Genomic DNA, 18,117 nt, shown 5'->3' with positions numbered 1-18,117 from the left:
ATACATTTTTTTTTTGCATCTTTATTATATATAAATTATAAACAAACTATAACAATATTTTTTTAAGCTTATGGACTATGAAAACGTTTGAATCTGAGAGAGTCATAGAGTTATTATCGGATTAGGCGTTGGTTTTCGGTTGATCTGGAATTCTCTACCACCAAGAACTGCTTTCACTGCTGTCACCTTTGCGGTGCTTGCGAACCTTATGACCCCTTTTCCTCTTGATTTTCTTAACTTTCTTGGGCCGCTTAGTTTTCCTCTTGTAGTGAGTTATAGTTTTTGTCTTTGCAGCGGAAGATGCAGTGGTGGCCGAAGCTGAGGTCGTGGTGGTGGCTGAGGCAGAAGTTGTAGCGGTGGTGGCCGTGGCAGCAGTGGTGGTGGTGGTGGCTGAGGCAGAGGTGGTTGCGGGGGTGGAGGCTGCTTCCGACTGGTAGATCATCACGGAGCCTAGGAAGGCGCCGAGGAGTACGAGTACTGGAGTGATCTTCATGTTGAGGGAGGTTTGGATGCCTTGCAACTGATGCTATCCGGTAGATCAACCTCCCCTTTTATACAATATCATCCACCTTGTTTGTTGATTTGGTTTGCAAAACTGTGTCAGTCAAAGCAAAGAAACGGTTTTTGGGCAAACAAAAATTCGCAACTTTCTTGGGTTTTTCACAATTGTTTAAACAATAAGATTGTAAGAACAATAAGATGCTTGTGAGGTACAATAGTGTATATGAATTTTGCAGATGGTCGAGTCCTAGACTCGATAGTTATATTTTATTATTTTTCACAACCGTGAATTTACGAGAACTCCCTGCCAGCACAGGGCTTGTAGGAGGTTACACCGTGGCACGTGCTGCTCACGGATGTGTTGGTTTTGGATCGCTCCTTGCGGCAAGTTGCTGCCCACAACGACCGGTCACTTTGTTGGATGCCTCTGCAGCCGTAGAGTGATGCAGAGTGCAGATCGGGTCCAGGTGGTTGCCACGATAAATGATGATAGTGCTGATAGCGGGGTCCTAGCTTCTGCTGTTATAATAAAGGTGTAGGATATTGTGGCAGCATGTTTGTCCACAATATCCCCCGTCTGCACTGGTATTGCAGGAGGTTACGCCGTGACACGTGCTGTTCACCGATTTTTTGGTTCTGGAAAGCTCGTTGCGGCAAGTTGCTGCCCAAAACGATCGGTCACCTTTCGTACGCCTGTGCAGTGATGCAAAGTCGGACCGAGGCCGGGTGGTGGCAACGGTCGGTGACGATGGTGCTACCAACCTTCCTTTTGTAAGCTGATAGCAGGGTCTTAGCTTCAGCTATACTGTCGTGTTCTTAGCTCAGCTCACACATAAACTGTTTTGTATGTTGGTTATAGTTCCCGAGATTTCGCGAATGCAGCTCAAGAATCTGCCGCTTAATCCCAACTTTGTATATCTTATAGTCCCTGAGATAACACCGTTCTTACGGACAGACGGACGGTCTGGCTTAGTCGACTATTTTAATATTTTGATATTTTACATACTTTTTAGGGTCGGAAACGCTTTCTTTTAGCTATTACGTCCTTTTCTCTACACTAACGGGTATAACAATTTGCCACATTTTTTGTACATTAAAAGTTTATTTTGCTGGTTACTTTCAAGTTCAATCTGCAGTGAAGCCACCAAAAGGATCACAAACACTTCTTAGGCTAAAACCTCTTTAAAACTTAAGTCAGACAGTTTGACTGCCCTAACTAAATACCGATGGAGTTCTTACTTCCCGTTAACTGATTTTATACATTTTTTTTTGCATCTTTATTATATATAAATTATAAACAAACTATAACAATTTTTTAAGCTTATGGGCTATGAAAACGTTTGGATCTGGGAGAGTCATTGATTTAGCATCGGGATAGGCGTTGGTTTTCGTTTGATCTGGGATTCTCTACCACCAAGAACTGCTTTCACTGCTGTCACCTTTGCGGTGCTTGCGAACTTTATGACCCCTTTTCCTCTTGATTTTCTTAACTCTCTTGGGCCGCTTAGTTTTCCTCTTGTAGTGAGTTATAGTTTTTGTCTTTGCAGCGGAAGATGCAGTGGTGGCCGAAGCTGAGGTCGTGGTGGTGGCTGAGGCAGAGGTTGTAGCGGTGGTGGCCGAAGCAGCAGTGGTGGTTGTGGTGGCTGAGGCAGAGGTGGTTGCGGGGGTGGAGGCTGCTTCCGACTGGTAGATCATCACGGAGCCTAGGAAGGCGCCGAGGAGTAGGAGTACTGGAGTGATCTTCATGTTGAGGGAGGTTTGGATGCCTTGCAACTGATGCTCTCTGGTAGATCGACCTCCTCTTTTATACATCATCATCCACCTTGTTTGTTGATTTGGTTTGCAAAACTGTGTCAGTCAAAGCAAAGAAACGGTTTTTGGGCAAACAAAAATTCGCAACTTTCTTGGTTTTTTCACAATTGTTTAAACAATAGTAAGATGCTTGTGAGGTACAATAGTGTATATGAATTTTGCAGATGGTCTAAGACTCGATAGATATATTTTATTATTTTTAACAACCGTGGAGTTACGAGAACTTGCAACTCGAACTATTCAGCTATCAAAAAAAATCTGTAATCTTGCCAAACATTTTTAGCAATGAAATTCTATTGTGAATTTTCAGGTCTAGCTGATCAATGAAAAATTGCCATTTTATTGATGATCAAAGGACAGAAATGAGATATCCTTATTCATAAGTTATTCAAAACACAACCGAGAGCATTAAGTATTTATTCGTCAAGGCTTTTCTTGGTCCTCAAAAGTTGCGTTCTCATTGAAATCCATTAGTACAAAAACCGAACTCTGGGAAACCCGCAAAAGCCCCAAAAGGAAAATTTAGCAACCGGCAAAATACTCGTAAGCAAAAACTTTTCAGCCCAAAAAAAAAAGTGAATGTGGTGTGTGGGGAAAATTCAAAAAGCTGTTGCTATGGATACTAAACACTTACACACTAACACACACACACACACATATGTGCGTGTGATGAGGAAAATATTAAAAGAAAAAGGAAAAAACCAAAAGCCGAAAACAACAGCCACGATGATTTCCATAACAAAAGAGGCGTCGTCGTGAGGCGGTGCCTAGAAAATTTGGAACACCAAAACCACTGAGCAAACAACCAGATCCAACTCCATTCGAGTGAAACTCTTGAGTTGCTATAACCGCAATTAATTATCGTCTCAAAAAGTAAAGCATAGTTTTGCGAAGTGACAGTAAACGACAAAGCCCTTGGATATGCATGAAATATTTCGAAAGATTATACAGTCATTGTAAAAGACATCTAAGACTTTCGGCCAAAATATAATAACATATTTTTTGTCAAATTTTTAAAATGCTTTACAAAGACATTTTATATTTTATGAATATATCATAAAATTTAAAGAAATTTGTAATTTAATTTTACTTATTAACAAAAATCAAGTCAAGCTTTTTCGCTTTCATTGGCTTATTAATAGGAAAAGATCTTAGAAATAAAACAAAAATCATATCTTCAGGCGATAGAATCCATTCCTCCATTGGAGCAAAACGCAGACCATGTCCTCAATAATATTGGCTTATACAATTTGCCTGATAAAGCCATAAACCATAAACCAGGATATATACTGTATATTTGTTATTGATTTTTATTGAGACATTTGCAAAAATAATGTCTATGATGCTGTAGAAGGAGGAGAAGGATATATCCACTCCGAAGGCAACAAACTCCCTCGACTTGTCGAATGATGAGCGGCATTAATAAATCAATAGCGTTTTGATGGCAAATAATTCGAGATTTGATCCGGGTATGCAGCCATACGCATTGGGACATCGTTGCTCAACACCCTGTGTATCCTTTTGGCCCATCTTCTTCTTCACCACCGACCTTTGCCCTCTCTCTTGGTCATACAATTGTGGGTGTGCCAGAGAGCGTGTGTGTGTGTGTGTGTGTGTGTGTGTTTGGGCCTTGATAAGCAACTTTCAATCGCCAAGGGCGGGGCACTTAGAGAAAATAAATGTCCCTGCATCGTGACTAATAAGGCTATAATAAGCCTAACAAAGTTTTTATCTAATGTTTGTTTTTTTCTTCTCTCCTACCTAAAAGTTAAAAAATACATTTAAATAAATAAAAAAAATACAAATAAAAGTAGAGCATTTTTTTAATGTGTGCCGTCCAAGCTGCATCCCAAAGTTGACTCCGCAAACTCGTGTCGAGTTATTTTTATTGATTGATGGGAGCAAATCCAGTTGCTGTTGCTCTGGCCAAAAAAAAAAAAAAAAAAAAAAGAAAATAATAAAAAGGAAAACAACCAACAAGCAACTGCCATTAATTTTGCAGGAAAGTCCCGCCAATGGATCAAAATGGATACACTGACTTGTTGTGGATATTGGATTGATGGAGAGGGATATCACTGACCTGCTCTTCCCCCCCAAAAAAAAAAAAACAAAAAAAAAATCAAAAATAATATAACAAAAATTAAAAACTGCTCAGTTCCCACTGAATTAATAAACAGAGCGATCCGAGACAAAGTCTGGAATTTAATTCAACTCGAAATGATTTGTTTTTTGAGAATATATTAAAATCTTATTTTAATTCTATATACTAAAAGTAGCCAGGAATGTCTTTAAATCGATATTTTCTTTAAAAAAGAAAACAATTTAAAGATTTTCTAGGTACATTCATCTATAATATTTCTTGTTAATTTACCAACAAATTAAATATAATAAAAATAAATACTGCCAGCCCTTTTATGACCATTAAATACTAAAGCCTCTTCTTGGCCCCTTGCCTTTTACATGTAAATTTCCCAAATCTGGTTTGTGCCGCCTGCTTGTTTTGGCCAATTAAATACGCAAATACGAGAAATGAAAATTCACTGGTTTGTGAGGGATGAAGAGAGAGGAAATGTGAGATCTGGACACATATGGTCTGAGAAAATTGAGAGGTGGTTGGTTGGTTGGTTGGGCAGAGGCTGAGCCAGGAATTTCGATTTATCCAGACGGCAGGCGCCATTTGGCAATCTCACTCGATTTTCAAGCCGTCAGAGAAATCTTAGACCGCCTGTGGATTCCCGTTGTTACTTTCTGCCTAATGAGCAGTTTAATTATGTACGTTGATTGATTGATTCTAATTGATGGAAAGCCAACAGCAGCAGCAGCAGTAACAGAAACAGCAGCCACATTTAACACAGCTTATGACTGAGGCGAATCCAAAGTTTGTGGCCAGACATTAAAGTTAAACTGTAGAGACCTCTAAATATACAGCTAAATGTTTAGCCATGTTTGCACTTTTGTTTCCTTTGCTTTCGCAGGACAAAAATTGTAAAAATAAAACAAAAGCAAAAAATAATCCAAAAACATTAGATATTCCGCGAGGTTGGAACTGTTGAGAGTGGCAGCTAAATATTTAAATAATTTCTTCACAGTAGTTTATAAGTCTTAACCAGCAACTTTTCCAGTTTAAAATAAACTAGAATGTATTTTTAAATTTTTAGTGTTTATAAGAAGTTTTTGCTAGCCAAGTTTAAAAGAGGATTATTATTTATTACTAAAACTTTTTTAATATCAAACATAAAGAATATTTAAGGCTTTTATTAACAGATTTTTAGCTCTTTTAGACAATGTTAAGTTATGTTTTTAATGCCATCTGTTGGTATTTTTTAAAACTAATAATGAAATCTATTTGAAACTTTCATATGGAATTAAATATTTTCTAGGCAAATATTTAAAGAGCACAAATTATTTAAAAGAAGTCTTAAACAATGATCAAACATATGTGTTACGTATGAAATGTTCTTTTCTTCCAAAGTTCTAAACAAAGTTCACGTTCAATGACGTTAAACATGATTTAGCTTACGTTCTTAACACAAATTTTAATCATACTACAAATTGGCAGATGTTCCCTAGAATATAATAAAATTTAATCAATGAATCGTAAAACAAATAAATAATCGTTGAATGAAGATGAATCGCGCGAGTAAGACATGTATAGTAAATAGAGAGTGCGGCGGGCAACGGGGGATATATATATTTTTTTTTTTAGCGCGTGTTTGCCTTAAAAATTGGAAGTTTAAGCTAAACAAATAATTGGCATTTGTGCAAATAGCTAGCTGTTGGTTTATGAGTGTCACCAAAAGAGCAAAAAAAAAAAAAAAAATAAAAATAAAAATAATAATAATAATGAACTGGATTTGTTCTAACGTATGTTGTTTTGTGACCATTGTTAGGCCTCAATGACGCGAATAACGACCACAGGCACCTATAAATAGGGTCGTTGGCGGCTGTTTAAGATCATCCAGTCTTTTGCAAAACATCGACTCAACATGAAGCTCCATTGGCTTTTATTGGCTGTTGTCCTGATCTGTGCCTTGAGCTATACCAGCTCCAGTACCACCACCAGCACGGAGACTACTACCACTACCACCACTGAATCTGGCTCCACGACCACCACCACCGCATCCGCCTCATCATCTTCCTCGGACACCACCGAGGCCAGCAGCAGCAGCAGCGATACGGCAACCTCTTCATCGTCCAGTTCCACTTCAACTTCTTCAGCCAAAAAGAAGGCCGCTGCCAAAAGGCGTGCTGCCAGAAGGAAGCGTGCCGCCAGAAGGAGGCGTGCCGCTGCCAGAAGGAAGCGTGCCGCTGCCAGAAGGCGCAACAGGGGTTAAACCAGAGGATCCACAACAACAGGACTCAATCAAGAATCGATTTTTTTTTTTCAACCTTCTCTCTTGATCCTTCTAGAGGAAAAAATATAATCCTGACTATGGTATAAAATTGCATACAAAAAATATTTACAAGTGTTTGAAATTATTTTAGGAGAAAGAAAATATTCTCTATGAAATGCAGCTTAACTTTTCAGATCAGATCAGATCAGATTTTCCCAAATAAAAACCAAACTAAGACTTTTCCGCAAGACAATACAAAAACAATAAGCGAGACAGAAGCGAGCAGGGCAACTGGCATTTAACGGCGCATTTGGAGTGCACTGAATCGGTTAGCTTGATTACTTTTGCTTTTTTGTGGCGCCAAGGGTGAAAGGTTAAAGTTACGCCCAAAAATATACTCATACCCCTCATTCACATGGCTACCTCAATAAAAAAAAAAAGCAACAAGTTAAAAGACCACGCAAGCAAAAAAGCAAAACCCATCAAGATCCCCACCATTCCAGGTTCATTCCCATTTGCAATTCTCATTCCCATTCCCATTTCGAATTCAAATATGGGAGCGGGGGGGAGAGACCTCGACCTCGACCACCGAAACCCATCAGAAATTACAGCGCATAAAAATGGTTATAACCAAAGAATTATGACTATGACGAATATAGGAGAACTCTATTAAAGTAATCAAATATGAACCTACAAGTTCCTTGGATTCCGCGGCTGATCACTAGATTAAATCAAAAGATTTTTTCCCCCAATCTTGAGAATTGGAATTTAAACTTGAATATTTGGCATATCTTTCGAGTTTCTATAATTCGAATATATCCTTGAAAAGAGAAAGGGTATGTGAATATGGAAAACAATAACAAGCAGCTAACGCAGTACAATGGGCACAACTGTTGCTGTTCTTGTTCTCCTTTTTGACCTTTCTCCGTTTTCTTCTCACACTTCCACCTTTTTCTTTCTTCACTGCAAACTTATAAGATGTGTTTTGAGTGTGTGTGTGTGTATGTGTGTGTGACAGAGACAGTTTGCGGTGGATGAGCGTGAAAATGGCATTCGTCTTTAGACAAAGAAAGCGACATTAGAAAGAGATGGCAATGGAGTGAAAGAAGAAGAAGACACAACATAACAAAGAAGCATATTACTATCATATGTGTGTTAAAGAGAGAAGGGACGAGGTAAGTTTGCGGGAATACAGGGCGTATGAATTCGTTTTCTAGATTCATTTCGATCGTTTTAGATCTGCAAATCTAAAGAGAAGGTTTTTTTTTATAACCCAAAATGAACCAAAAATTTTGGTATCTAAAAAAAATAACATTGCATACTTTGTGGCAACTTAAAAATGCTTTTTATAGTTTTCAAAACTATAAACAGACTTTAGAAACCCTTAACTTTCCCTCCAATTAAAGCATAAGGACGCCCAAGGACTTTGATGTGTTTTCTTAGTTTATACACATCCTTCCTCATTTTCCCCCCAGGGGACACCCTGTACTTGTGTATATTGATATGCTGCGCTTTGTGGCCATTGATGTTGATATGCTCGACGTGACTTATATTATATGTACATACGCACCATGCACACGAATAATACGAATAAATGTTTTTTGCCCATAAACGAAACAACCCACCCACCCACAGAAAGGCAGGGCTTTATGGTTGAATGAAAGAGACGGCAAATACAATTACGGCTTGTTTGTTCTTGTCAATTTTGGATGTATTTTCTTCTTTCTTTTTTTTTTTTTTATACATATTTCTCATGGTGGTTTTTTTGTATGCGGTCTTTGTATTGTTATTGTAACAACGCCCACAATTCTTGGGGAAATTTCAGCTTACTGCTTATTATTTTGCAAAATACTTGAGGCCATCACATTGAGAGCGCGAGCCCACGAGAAATTTGAAAACACTATACATAAGCTTCTTGGATATGTTGGGTAATTTTGCGAATTTTTCGACTTTGTACTCTGTCAGTCTGTTTTTCTGGCCATACAATGGCTGCCAGCTGTGAGGCTTAAATTTGAGAGTTTTGACACGAGTGACAAGTGTGCCTTAGTGGGGGTACGGGACAATATAAAATAAAAATTTGAAAAAGGCGGCGGCGGGGGGCTTAAATCAACAAGTGTGTGGATGGTATAGATAATTCCCAAAGCCAACTGAATACCTTCAACAGCTCTTTCTCTATCAAAATTTAGGTTGATCATATAAGCAAAAAAAGTAAATAAATAAATAAAAGATTTCAGCTTAAAAATTATTGACATATGATGGTAAATAACTTAAAAAGCATAAAGAAATGCTTTTTATATATAATATGAAGTAAAATTTCTGTTCGAAAGACTAATTTTATATTTAAGAAATCCATTCAGTACACCCTCTTAAAGGTATTTACTTATTTTTCTTGTAATTTCCTAAACTACCACTAAAATCAAGTCAAGCTCAAGGACATTTGGAATGGCTAACCGACTTAAGTCCAGTTATGTCAAGTTTAGTTACACTTGAGGCTGATTAAAGTCGGCCAATAAAAAGGTCCTGCGAGAAACAATTAGTTTAGCATGACCCCCTCCCACCTTCTCCCTTCTACCCTCATCTTTTGGGCAAATTGCCTTTGCCTAATTTGGTTTTTCTCTTCTTCTTTTCTTCTCTTGGCTATGGCTCGCCTTCTGAATTCGTATGCAAAGGGCGCATAAATTTAATCAGTTAGTAGAATGTTGTTTTTCTTTCGGTTTCGTTCAGTTCGTCCTTCAGCTTTTTGCTTTTTTTTTTTTTTTTTGCCAACCTTAAGGGGGCGTTCTGTGGTGGGCGTGGTCGCCGGGTCGTAGGTGTGGTCGAAGCCCTGCGTGTTGGCCAAGACAGAAAACAGACACACGGACACGACATCGGCATCTGGGAACTGCGACAACAACAAAAAACTTATCTTTGAAATATAAAAAAAAAATATTTAATTAATTCATTGAAAATAAAAATATGTAAATATATTAAATATTAATACCTAAACTTATTTATAATAATAATAATTTTAATTTAAAAAAGAGCCGAAATTCCTCTCAGTGCAGGATCAGAGCCCGCATGTGGTGTACATGCCAGCGCAGACAGGCAAAAGGACACGCAGACAGACAAATAGACAGATAGACAGACAGGCGGAAATGGGATGAGGCAAAAAAAAGAAAAGAAGTGGAGGATAGAGAATGGATAGAGAGAAATTCTTTTTAAGTTTTCTTTGATTTTTGGGAATTTTCAATACCCTTCAGTAAGACCAAAAATAAAGTTTTACAGACCATAAGAAATTTAATGAAAAAGAAAAATAAAACTTAAATAAACAAAAGCTTAAGGAAAAATTCACTTTATTTTCGATTTACAATCAAAATATCAAATTTTTCCAGGATAATCTAACCTTGATACGATGCTAGAGACTTTAGGCTTTTTTGCTAGGACTTTCTTTTGGATTTTTCCTCTCAGCCTGTTTTGGCCTGTTGTTTTGCTAGCATTGCCTTTGCCATTTCCTGAATGTGCTAAACCAATAAAGCAACTTTTGACATGTCTGCCGGCTGTTTGAATTGCGTCCTAATTGTGCCACTCAGTGAGTGTGTGTGTGTGTGTGTGTGTGTGTGTGCGTATGTCTCTATAACCTTTCTTCTTTCTTCTTTTTCGTTTTTTTGATGAAAATAAACATACACCCACTGAGATTTTCATTTGAGCCTTGGAAAACTGTCACCAAAAATTCGAATTTCTACGTAAGGTGACTCCAATTATACTGGCATTTTCAATCGATGTCAATCAATCAATCAATTAGCCACACGCCTCCTCTATGCATCAATCAAATCCAGACCCAGAAAACACACGAAAAGCCGGCTCCAATTCAATAAGGATCAATTTTCTAAGCTATCCACACTGACTTTCACTGCCATTTAATATGGCCAAAATGGCATGACCAAAAAAATTTCCGCAAAAAAACAAAAAGAAAAAAAAAATAGATGTTGAATAACTTTCAGCTGAGCTAATTATTACCGCCGAGTTGCAAAAACCCCCTTTCAGCCATCTCATCTACTCAGCATCATAATCATCTTCTCCCTCAGTCAACATCATCAATCTTTCGGTTTCCCCAGCAATTTGACAGCGATTGCGACATTTACAACTGTTCATCATCAGTGGATTTAGCCTCGGCTAATCTCCGCTAGAAATTCTGAAGAATTCATATAAAAACGATTCACGGAGGCTCTCAGAATTATGGAGATTTTAAGGTATATATTTTCGGAAAACCAAAGATAATAATCAAAGAAGATTTATTTGATTGAATTTGAAATTTAAATATGATTTATCTTAGAATTACCATCTTAAACTGATATCTCAGTAAGTAGTTTTCTAGGTTTTACATTAACTAACTAAATCGAAATAAAGCCTGAGAAATATGTTTAACCGTAAGAAAGAAATTTTTCCCGGCAATAAACGAATGCAAGCCCATTAATTGCAGCTCCCCCCGTCAATTGTTTTTCACTCGAGACTTTTCCAGGCACTGTTTCTTTGCACGTCGATGCAGGGTCAGGGGGCTAGGTCATGCAGTGAATGAGTTGACAGGTGGGCGTGGCTCCCAGGGATCAGGAGTTCAGCTGGCTCCCTTCAACAACACCACAACATGACCGCCAAACCCGGAAAACATAAACGATTGAAGGATAATGTTGGTTTATTTTTGTTTTTCTTTTTTTTTTTGCTTCTTCTGATGCTCGCAATTTTATAGACAAGACCGCAGAACAGTGTGACAAGGAGACAGCAACAGCAGCATTTTCCTGCTTTTCTGAATTTCCACACTAACAAAGTTCTCCCTCTCTCTCTTTTGTTGGCATAAGAACTAAATTGGGTGTACAAAAACCATGACAAACTGGTAATTTGGTTAAGTAATTAAATACTTGTAATTAAATCGATTTCAATGAACAATTACAAAGATTAAACAAATTTAAATCAAATGAATAAAAACTGCTCCTTTTACTTTCTTTCATTTTTTGTAAAGGTTAAAGGTAAGTAACATCTTCTAGTATGGGACAAAAATTGCGTTTTTTCGCAGTCAATTTTCACAGTGGAAATGCAGATTATAAAACAAGCTCAATGCGGAGTTAGGACATTCCTTATTTTAAAGGCTTTTTAAGGACCTACTCAACGGGGTATTTTTTTAAGAAAAATTGATGATATTTATGATATTATGATATTGGCAATAAAAATTATTGGAAAATATTATTTGCATAAATTTTCCTTTCTCTTAAACTTATAAGAATTAACCTTGGAAATACCTGCATGCCAAGTCTTTTGCCCTTTGGAAATCCACGCCAGCTAATGATGATAATTATTATTGAATTATTCTATTAACCGAGCCCCAAGGACTTCGTTAAGTGAGCAAATTGACCCTGAATGAATAATTAATTTGTTTAAATAACCTCGAACGTCGGCTCTTTGATATTGATTTTACATTATTTACTTTAAATTATTTAATTTAAATAATTAATGCCGCTTAATATGCTGTTAAATATAATGTAATGGCTTGGTTGATTTACGATTTCCTAATTGGGTTAAGCAAACTGGGCATTTTTTGGTCAATAATTTAAAATTATCACCTGCCCCGACCACAACATTTTCCACCCAACATTTTCTATTTTAGTACAAAAGCCCACACACACACACACAGGTAAAACAATTTCCATCTTTTTGTTGTATTTTTTGTATACCTAAGGTAAACCACATTTGTTTGTGGCTGGCTGGAAAATCAATAGCCCAAGCCTCACCCTTTTTACCCTCTATTAATAGATCGAGCTGATGCGAACTGCTCTCTTCTGGCCCCATATTTCTATGGCCAGGTTTTTGTTTTTTTTTTTTTTTGGGGTCGAAATTAATGGGCTTTTCCAACCATTTTCCAACATTCACATCTACTACCTCCTCTGCTGGCAAAACGAAACACAATTAAAACGGCTTATGGTCTGCATTTTTAGGGATTTTACCAAGTAACTAGGTCTCCACATACCACCAATTGATGGATGCTGGCAACATTTTCAAGTGGATGCATCATCATTATCAAAGTCGAAAGGCAAATGCATTTGAAGCTGTGGAGCTCTTGAAATGTATTTTTCTATTAAATAAATCTCTACGGAAATCTGGGTGAAAGTTCAAAACTCACAAAAAGGTCAAAACGTGTACGTATGAGTTTTGAAGGCAAAACAGGGAAACAAAAATGTTTTTATAATCAAATATTTTAAGAAATATAACGTTTTCGTTTTTTATAAAATATATTTAAAACTCTATAGGAAAAGTAGTAAATAAAAGTTATTCCCTTTTAAGTAATTATTTATTTTTGAGTGCCTGCAAACTATGCCTGACCTTCCATAAATAATTTTTGTTTTTTTGTCCGTTGCCATACAAATGTTACCCCTAATTCCACAAGCTGGCACACCCTTTTTTAGCCATTAAAAATTATATTATCTTTTTTTTTTCTTTTTTTTGAACTGAAAGAAATGCGAGTTGTATTCCAGTTTTTTTAACCACACAAATTGGCCATTTTGATGGAGCAAATTATGGGCATGTTCTGACTCTGACTTGGCTTCATCAGAATGTTGCTGAATCTTGTCTCCCAGAGGCAGCCACAAATGTTCTGAAAATCTCAATAAAAATGCCAACAAATGCACTTTGAAATAAAAATTTAAGAAAATATATAGAAGTAGATAGTAGTAGTACTTTTTAAACAAGCTATAAGTTAAATGAGAACTTTAAGTAACAATAAGTTCATCTTTCTCATAAATATTTTTTCACAAACTTTGATAATAAGTTTTTTCTTCGAGTGCAGCTTTTACGTATGTGAAAAGCCAGCGTTGAAATGTTTGGGGAAAATGAAAATGGAGTCGGAGATCCTGTCCGGGCATACAAATGGCTTCATTTGACGAACTGCCGAATTCGCCATTTGCATGCGTGTCTAAATGTGAACAAATTTTCCTGGGGATCGGCTAAAAGGGCAGTGTGAGTGAGTGAGTGGTGGCCCTGAGCTGCCCTGAGTTCATCCAACAAAAACCACATTCGGAGTGCTTGTTTTTATTTGCCCAAGTAAAGTGCTGTATATATAAATTTTTTTTATATTATTTTTTATGGGTAATCCAATTGCTTTCATTGCGCTTTAGCAGCAAAAATCAGAGGAAATATTATGAAATATAACATCCAAACGACACTCTTAAATTAATTCTATATAAAAACTCCAAAAAAAAATAAATAAAAAAGGAATTCCTTAAAGTACTTAAGCTCATAAGCTGAATAAAATGGCCAGCTGGCGAAATATTTTCTGCTTATCCGCACTGATTAAGTTCGAAATCAATTTCCTAATCTTTTAAAGAATATAACCTCTAGCCCCGCCCATTTTCTTAGCACGCCTTTTGTCTATATATATACATATATATTTGTATATATGTTCTATGTATATATATATATATCTATATTCCAGCATGTTGATGTCGTAAAGTTGGTCGAGTTCTGTCCAAGGACGCATGCTTGGCTTCATAAAAATAGTTGTAAATTCCCAAGCAGTCTGCATAAATTTAGTGCGAATCCCGGAATCCCCCGCCCTATATACAACCTATATATATCCTATATATATCGTGTATATATATATATCCCCTCCATCTCCTTTGTCAGTAACTTTCACACGTCGTTTCATTTCTGGGCAGCAGTAAAAAGTGACGCAACTTTGGTACACATTGTCAACAGTCGTAAATTCTTCCCGCGCCTGGCTAAGCTTGATTATCCTGCTGGCTGCTCAACTAGGGGAACGGCTCTCAAGATGTTTTGCCCTGTTCTCAACACAAAAAAATAAAGGACACTTAAAGAAAAATATATTTTAGGATCATAGGAAAAGTTTGAACTACTCTAAGGTTAAACAATTTCGTCTTATTTCGAATTCCTATTTCGAATTCCTAACAAAAATTTGCAAAATAAAATAATTCCTATTGAGACCCAATTTATTTCAGGTATTCCAAAACGAAAAAACCTCAAACAACATTTTCTCGTAGAACTTGCATTTCCATTTTCCAGCTAATTATTTGTTTTTTTTGTCCTTTGCTTTTTGGGGCTTGCGATTCATCCGGTTACCCAACATTCCACCGGAATTGGACACCTGTCCGCAAAAGTGTGCAACGGAATTTTGTGCAACAGTTTGCCGCAACAACACGATGTCCTTCCGGCTCCTTTCGCCACTTTCTACACCTTCTATACCAAACTAACCCACCACACCTCCCCTCCCTCCCCTGGGCAACCCAGACAGCCTGTGTTTCTCCTTGTAATGGCATTTATGATTTGTTGGCTTCCAACTTCGTCGGTTGGCTTGAGTTGAGCAGTGGGTCCACAGTCCACCTGCCGCTTGACAGCTGTCACTGGGAGTCCATATGTCCGCTTACATAGAGGCGGATAAAAGAGACATGCACTGTGGGAAATAGTCTAGGATTTTTCTATAAACATAGTTTAGTTTTAACAAGTTTTTTGATGGCTTATATATTTTTTAAGATTTTTTTAGTATATTTAGATTCTCAGCAACCTTTCCAACGAGAAAAACTTTAATCTTTAACATATTACTTCAATTTAAAAACAATTTTCCATGAAATTTCTATAGTCTTTAACTACAATATTCTTCTCAGTGTATGTACGACTGATGTATGAGCAGATATAGTCATTTTGCCGGGCTGGCAATTCCATTTTCACTTCTCGACAAGAACAAATTCAATTACAAGCCAAGCCAAATGTGCGAGAAAATCCGAGAAAACGGGTCGGGCAAAATCTGGGCAGGGCCAAGGAAAACTCAGCCAATGTCCTTGCAAACACAAACACATACATATGTTTAGCTAAAATTAAAATCATATGCATGAAATGAGCGCGAAATTGAAATGGAATGAAATAAATGAGGAAACTGGGGGGAGCAGCGAAAGATGACGGAGACATTTCTGACTTTTCCATCTCCGTTGATTTTCCTTTTCTTTTTTTTTATTTTATTTTATGGGTTTCAGTTTCAGTTTCAGTTTGCGTTTCAATTTCATGTTTTCATGTTTCGATCCAGCAGCTGTTCTTTAATCTAAGCCATCGACATTGACACAAAACTCCAGAACAAAGTTTAACGAACTCGAAATGCTCTTAAAGCTTGATGGAAAAACTTTCCTGCAACTAGGGAAAATTGCATGAAACCTGAGCAAGTAGAGTGGCAGCTAATTGGGCTGTCAGGAAAATGTAACAAGAAAGATATCCCTTAAAATATTTACATTATTTTAGTGAAAAAAAAAACTTGAAATCCTTGAAAACTTTTATCTTATGAATATCATTTTTTAAAGTCACTTTTCTTTCACCTTATGAAACATATTTAGCAAACTTATCTAGCCTAGTTGATGGAATTTTCCTTAGTACCATCTGCACGAGAAGATTTTCCAAGTGCGTACTCACTTACATCCACCAAACCCAACTTTTTCCCCCCAACACGAACCATTTTCAAGCCACTGCGGTCGCATCCGTTAAAGCTTTAACTTGTTGTCGCTTTTCTAGCATTTACCGGAAAAGTTACCCATTCACCAGCAACACCCCCCACCCCTGATGGTCATAGTCTTTTTCCCAACCCCCCTGAAAAGCAATACATCTCCCCAACAGCCCCTAAAAACTAATTTATTTACCTAGAACCCAACTGCTGACGCCTATTTGTATGCAATTAATTTTGTTGTGCCTCTTAGCCAAGACAAAATACAGGGAAAACACAGGGTCGTGGTTTTAGAGGGGGGTGATTAAAATTAATGGCCGCGGAAGTGTGGAGAATACTAAAATGAAGGTAAGGTTTTCACCATTTTTTTATATATTTTTTACAGAATTAAAATGTCTTATGGGCCTTCCTTTAACTAAGTCACTTTAAAGGTAAAAAAAGACATAAAAATATGAAAATTATTAAATTAAAAAACATAAAAAAAACAGGAAACAACCTGATTTAATAACATTTTTCCTTAAGGTTAATACAAATTAAATAATTAATTAAATATGATAAAAAAAAATAAATTAATAAAGTTAAAAAAACAAATTAAATGCCCTCTAATTTCCCTTTCTACTACACCTTTGTCTTTAAGCAAATCAACTAAATTGCCACAGTCCCGAAAAATGCCCATCCGCCTGTCAGCGTTTCTAATGAAAATTGATGTTATATGATTTACACTTTTCTGTGGCCATTTTTATTGTTTTTCCATCAACAACCCTCCTTCTCCTTCTTCTGCGCCATCCCCTTAGATTTTTCACCCAAAAAGAATAGAGATAAAAACACAAATGAAATGAATGCTTGTGGAGCGGGTCGGTCAGGGGTGTAGAGGCGTGAGTAGTATCCACCGAAATTAATTAATTTCGCGGAGCACGAAGAATACTCATTAATTGATTGCCTGGCTGGGAGGAGGGGTGGAAACAAGAAGGAAAATAAAAAGGAAAACTCCTGGTCAGGTGCCACTTAAAAAACCTTTTCAATTTGTTAATAATATAAAGTAAAATATTTAAAAATAATAACCATTTTTAATCCAGTTTAACCTAAAATGCCTTCTTAAAATTCTTTCTTTAAAATTATTAATTATTATTATTCCTTATTTTAACTTACCCTTATTAAATTTAAATATTTAAAGCAAGCGATTACCATGCACATTTTGGCCATTTACCTAAAAAGACAAGAAAAGATAATCATTTAATAAAAAAAAAAAACGAATCAAATACAACTCCTGATGGCGGGCACTTAAATAATTTCTAATGGGCCAATTTTAAATGGGGGTAATTGCCAGGGATACTTTTTCACATTCCTCTTCTTCTTCTCTTTTTTTTTATAATTTCCGCATGCCTAACCCATGGCTCCTATATAATAATTCTTTCTTTTCGTTATATAAGAGGAGGCGGGATGGGGGGGGCTATTAACTGTCAGTGGCATACATGGAGAGCCAGTTGAATGAAGGTTGCGGTCAAAACTAAGCCACAAGCAGTCGAGGGGGAAAATGCAAGAAAAGTGGTTGGTGGAAGAAGGGATTGCTGGTGGTGGTGGGGGGTTGTGCTAAATCAGGGGGGGAAATCAGGTTGGAAAAGGGGTGGGGAGGTTTTGCGGTCTGGCCATTGGTTTGCCAAGCCTGGACATTGGCAGCACACACTGGCCTGTTGCTTTTTGTGTGCATTAATTATTTAGGCAAACGCTGCGTATACGTAATGTGGTTATATAAGACCTTAAACCAAAGGAAAACCCGAGGGAAAATGAAAAGGAGGGAAAGTGAATAACCGTTGGCCAACGTTGAATGGCAATCGAAGGGGTTAAGCGCTGTCAAAAGCGCTTCACGGATTCCATGACGTTTTCTGTTTGTTTTTTTTTTTTTTTTTTTTTTTTTTATTTTTTGCCCCCCATCAAGCCATTCCATTTGTGCTTCACGGATTGTCTCAGTTTCACTTTGCATTTTCCTGAGCCGAAATCAACAAAAAT

At 37.0% G+C, this 18,117-nt stretch overlaps 3 protein-coding genes across 3 annotated transcripts; 1 reads left to right on the top strand and 2 right to left on the bottom strand.

The window, feature by feature from the left end:
• Positions 1 to 100: 100 nt before the first annotated feature.
• LOC108118137 (protein new-glue 1-like) lies at positions 101 to 597 on the bottom strand. The gene has a single exon (XM_017230696.1). The coding sequence runs from the start codon at positions 491 to 493 to the stop codon at positions 155 to 157; it is 339 nt and encodes a 112-aa protein (XP_017086185.1). The 5' UTR covers positions 494 to 597; the 3' UTR covers positions 101 to 154.
• A 1,122-nt stretch (positions 598 to 1,719) lies between these two features.
• LOC108118135 (protein new-glue 1-like) lies at positions 1,720 to 4,175 on the bottom strand. Its single transcript, XM_017230694.1, has one exon. It carries the CDS (start codon positions 2,317 to 2,319, stop codon positions 1,909 to 1,911), a length of 411 nt encoding a protein of 136 aa, XP_017086183.1. The 5' UTR covers positions 2,320 to 4,175; the 3' UTR covers positions 1,720 to 1,908.
• A 1,897-nt stretch (positions 4,176 to 6,072) lies between these two features.
• Positions 6,073 to 9,350, top strand: LOC108118136 (protein new-glue 2). Its single transcript, XM_017230695.2, has one exon. It carries the CDS (start codon positions 6,300 to 6,302, stop codon positions 6,645 to 6,647), a length of 348 nt encoding a protein of 115 aa, XP_017086184.1. The 5' UTR covers positions 6,073 to 6,299; the 3' UTR covers positions 6,648 to 9,350.
• Positions 9,351 to 18,117: the final 8,767 nt, after the last annotated feature.

This window comes from Drosophila eugracilis, unplaced genomic scaffold, assembly GCF_018153835.1.
Source record: "Drosophila eugracilis isolate 14026-0451.02 unplaced genomic scaffold, ASM1815383v1 contig_2161, whole genome shotgun sequence".
Lineage (NCBI taxonomy): Eukaryota > Metazoa > Arthropoda > Insecta > Diptera > Drosophilidae > Drosophila > Drosophila eugracilis.
Note: the sequence above shows the minus strand (reverse complement) of the source record. Positions and strands in the feature narration are given on the sequence as shown.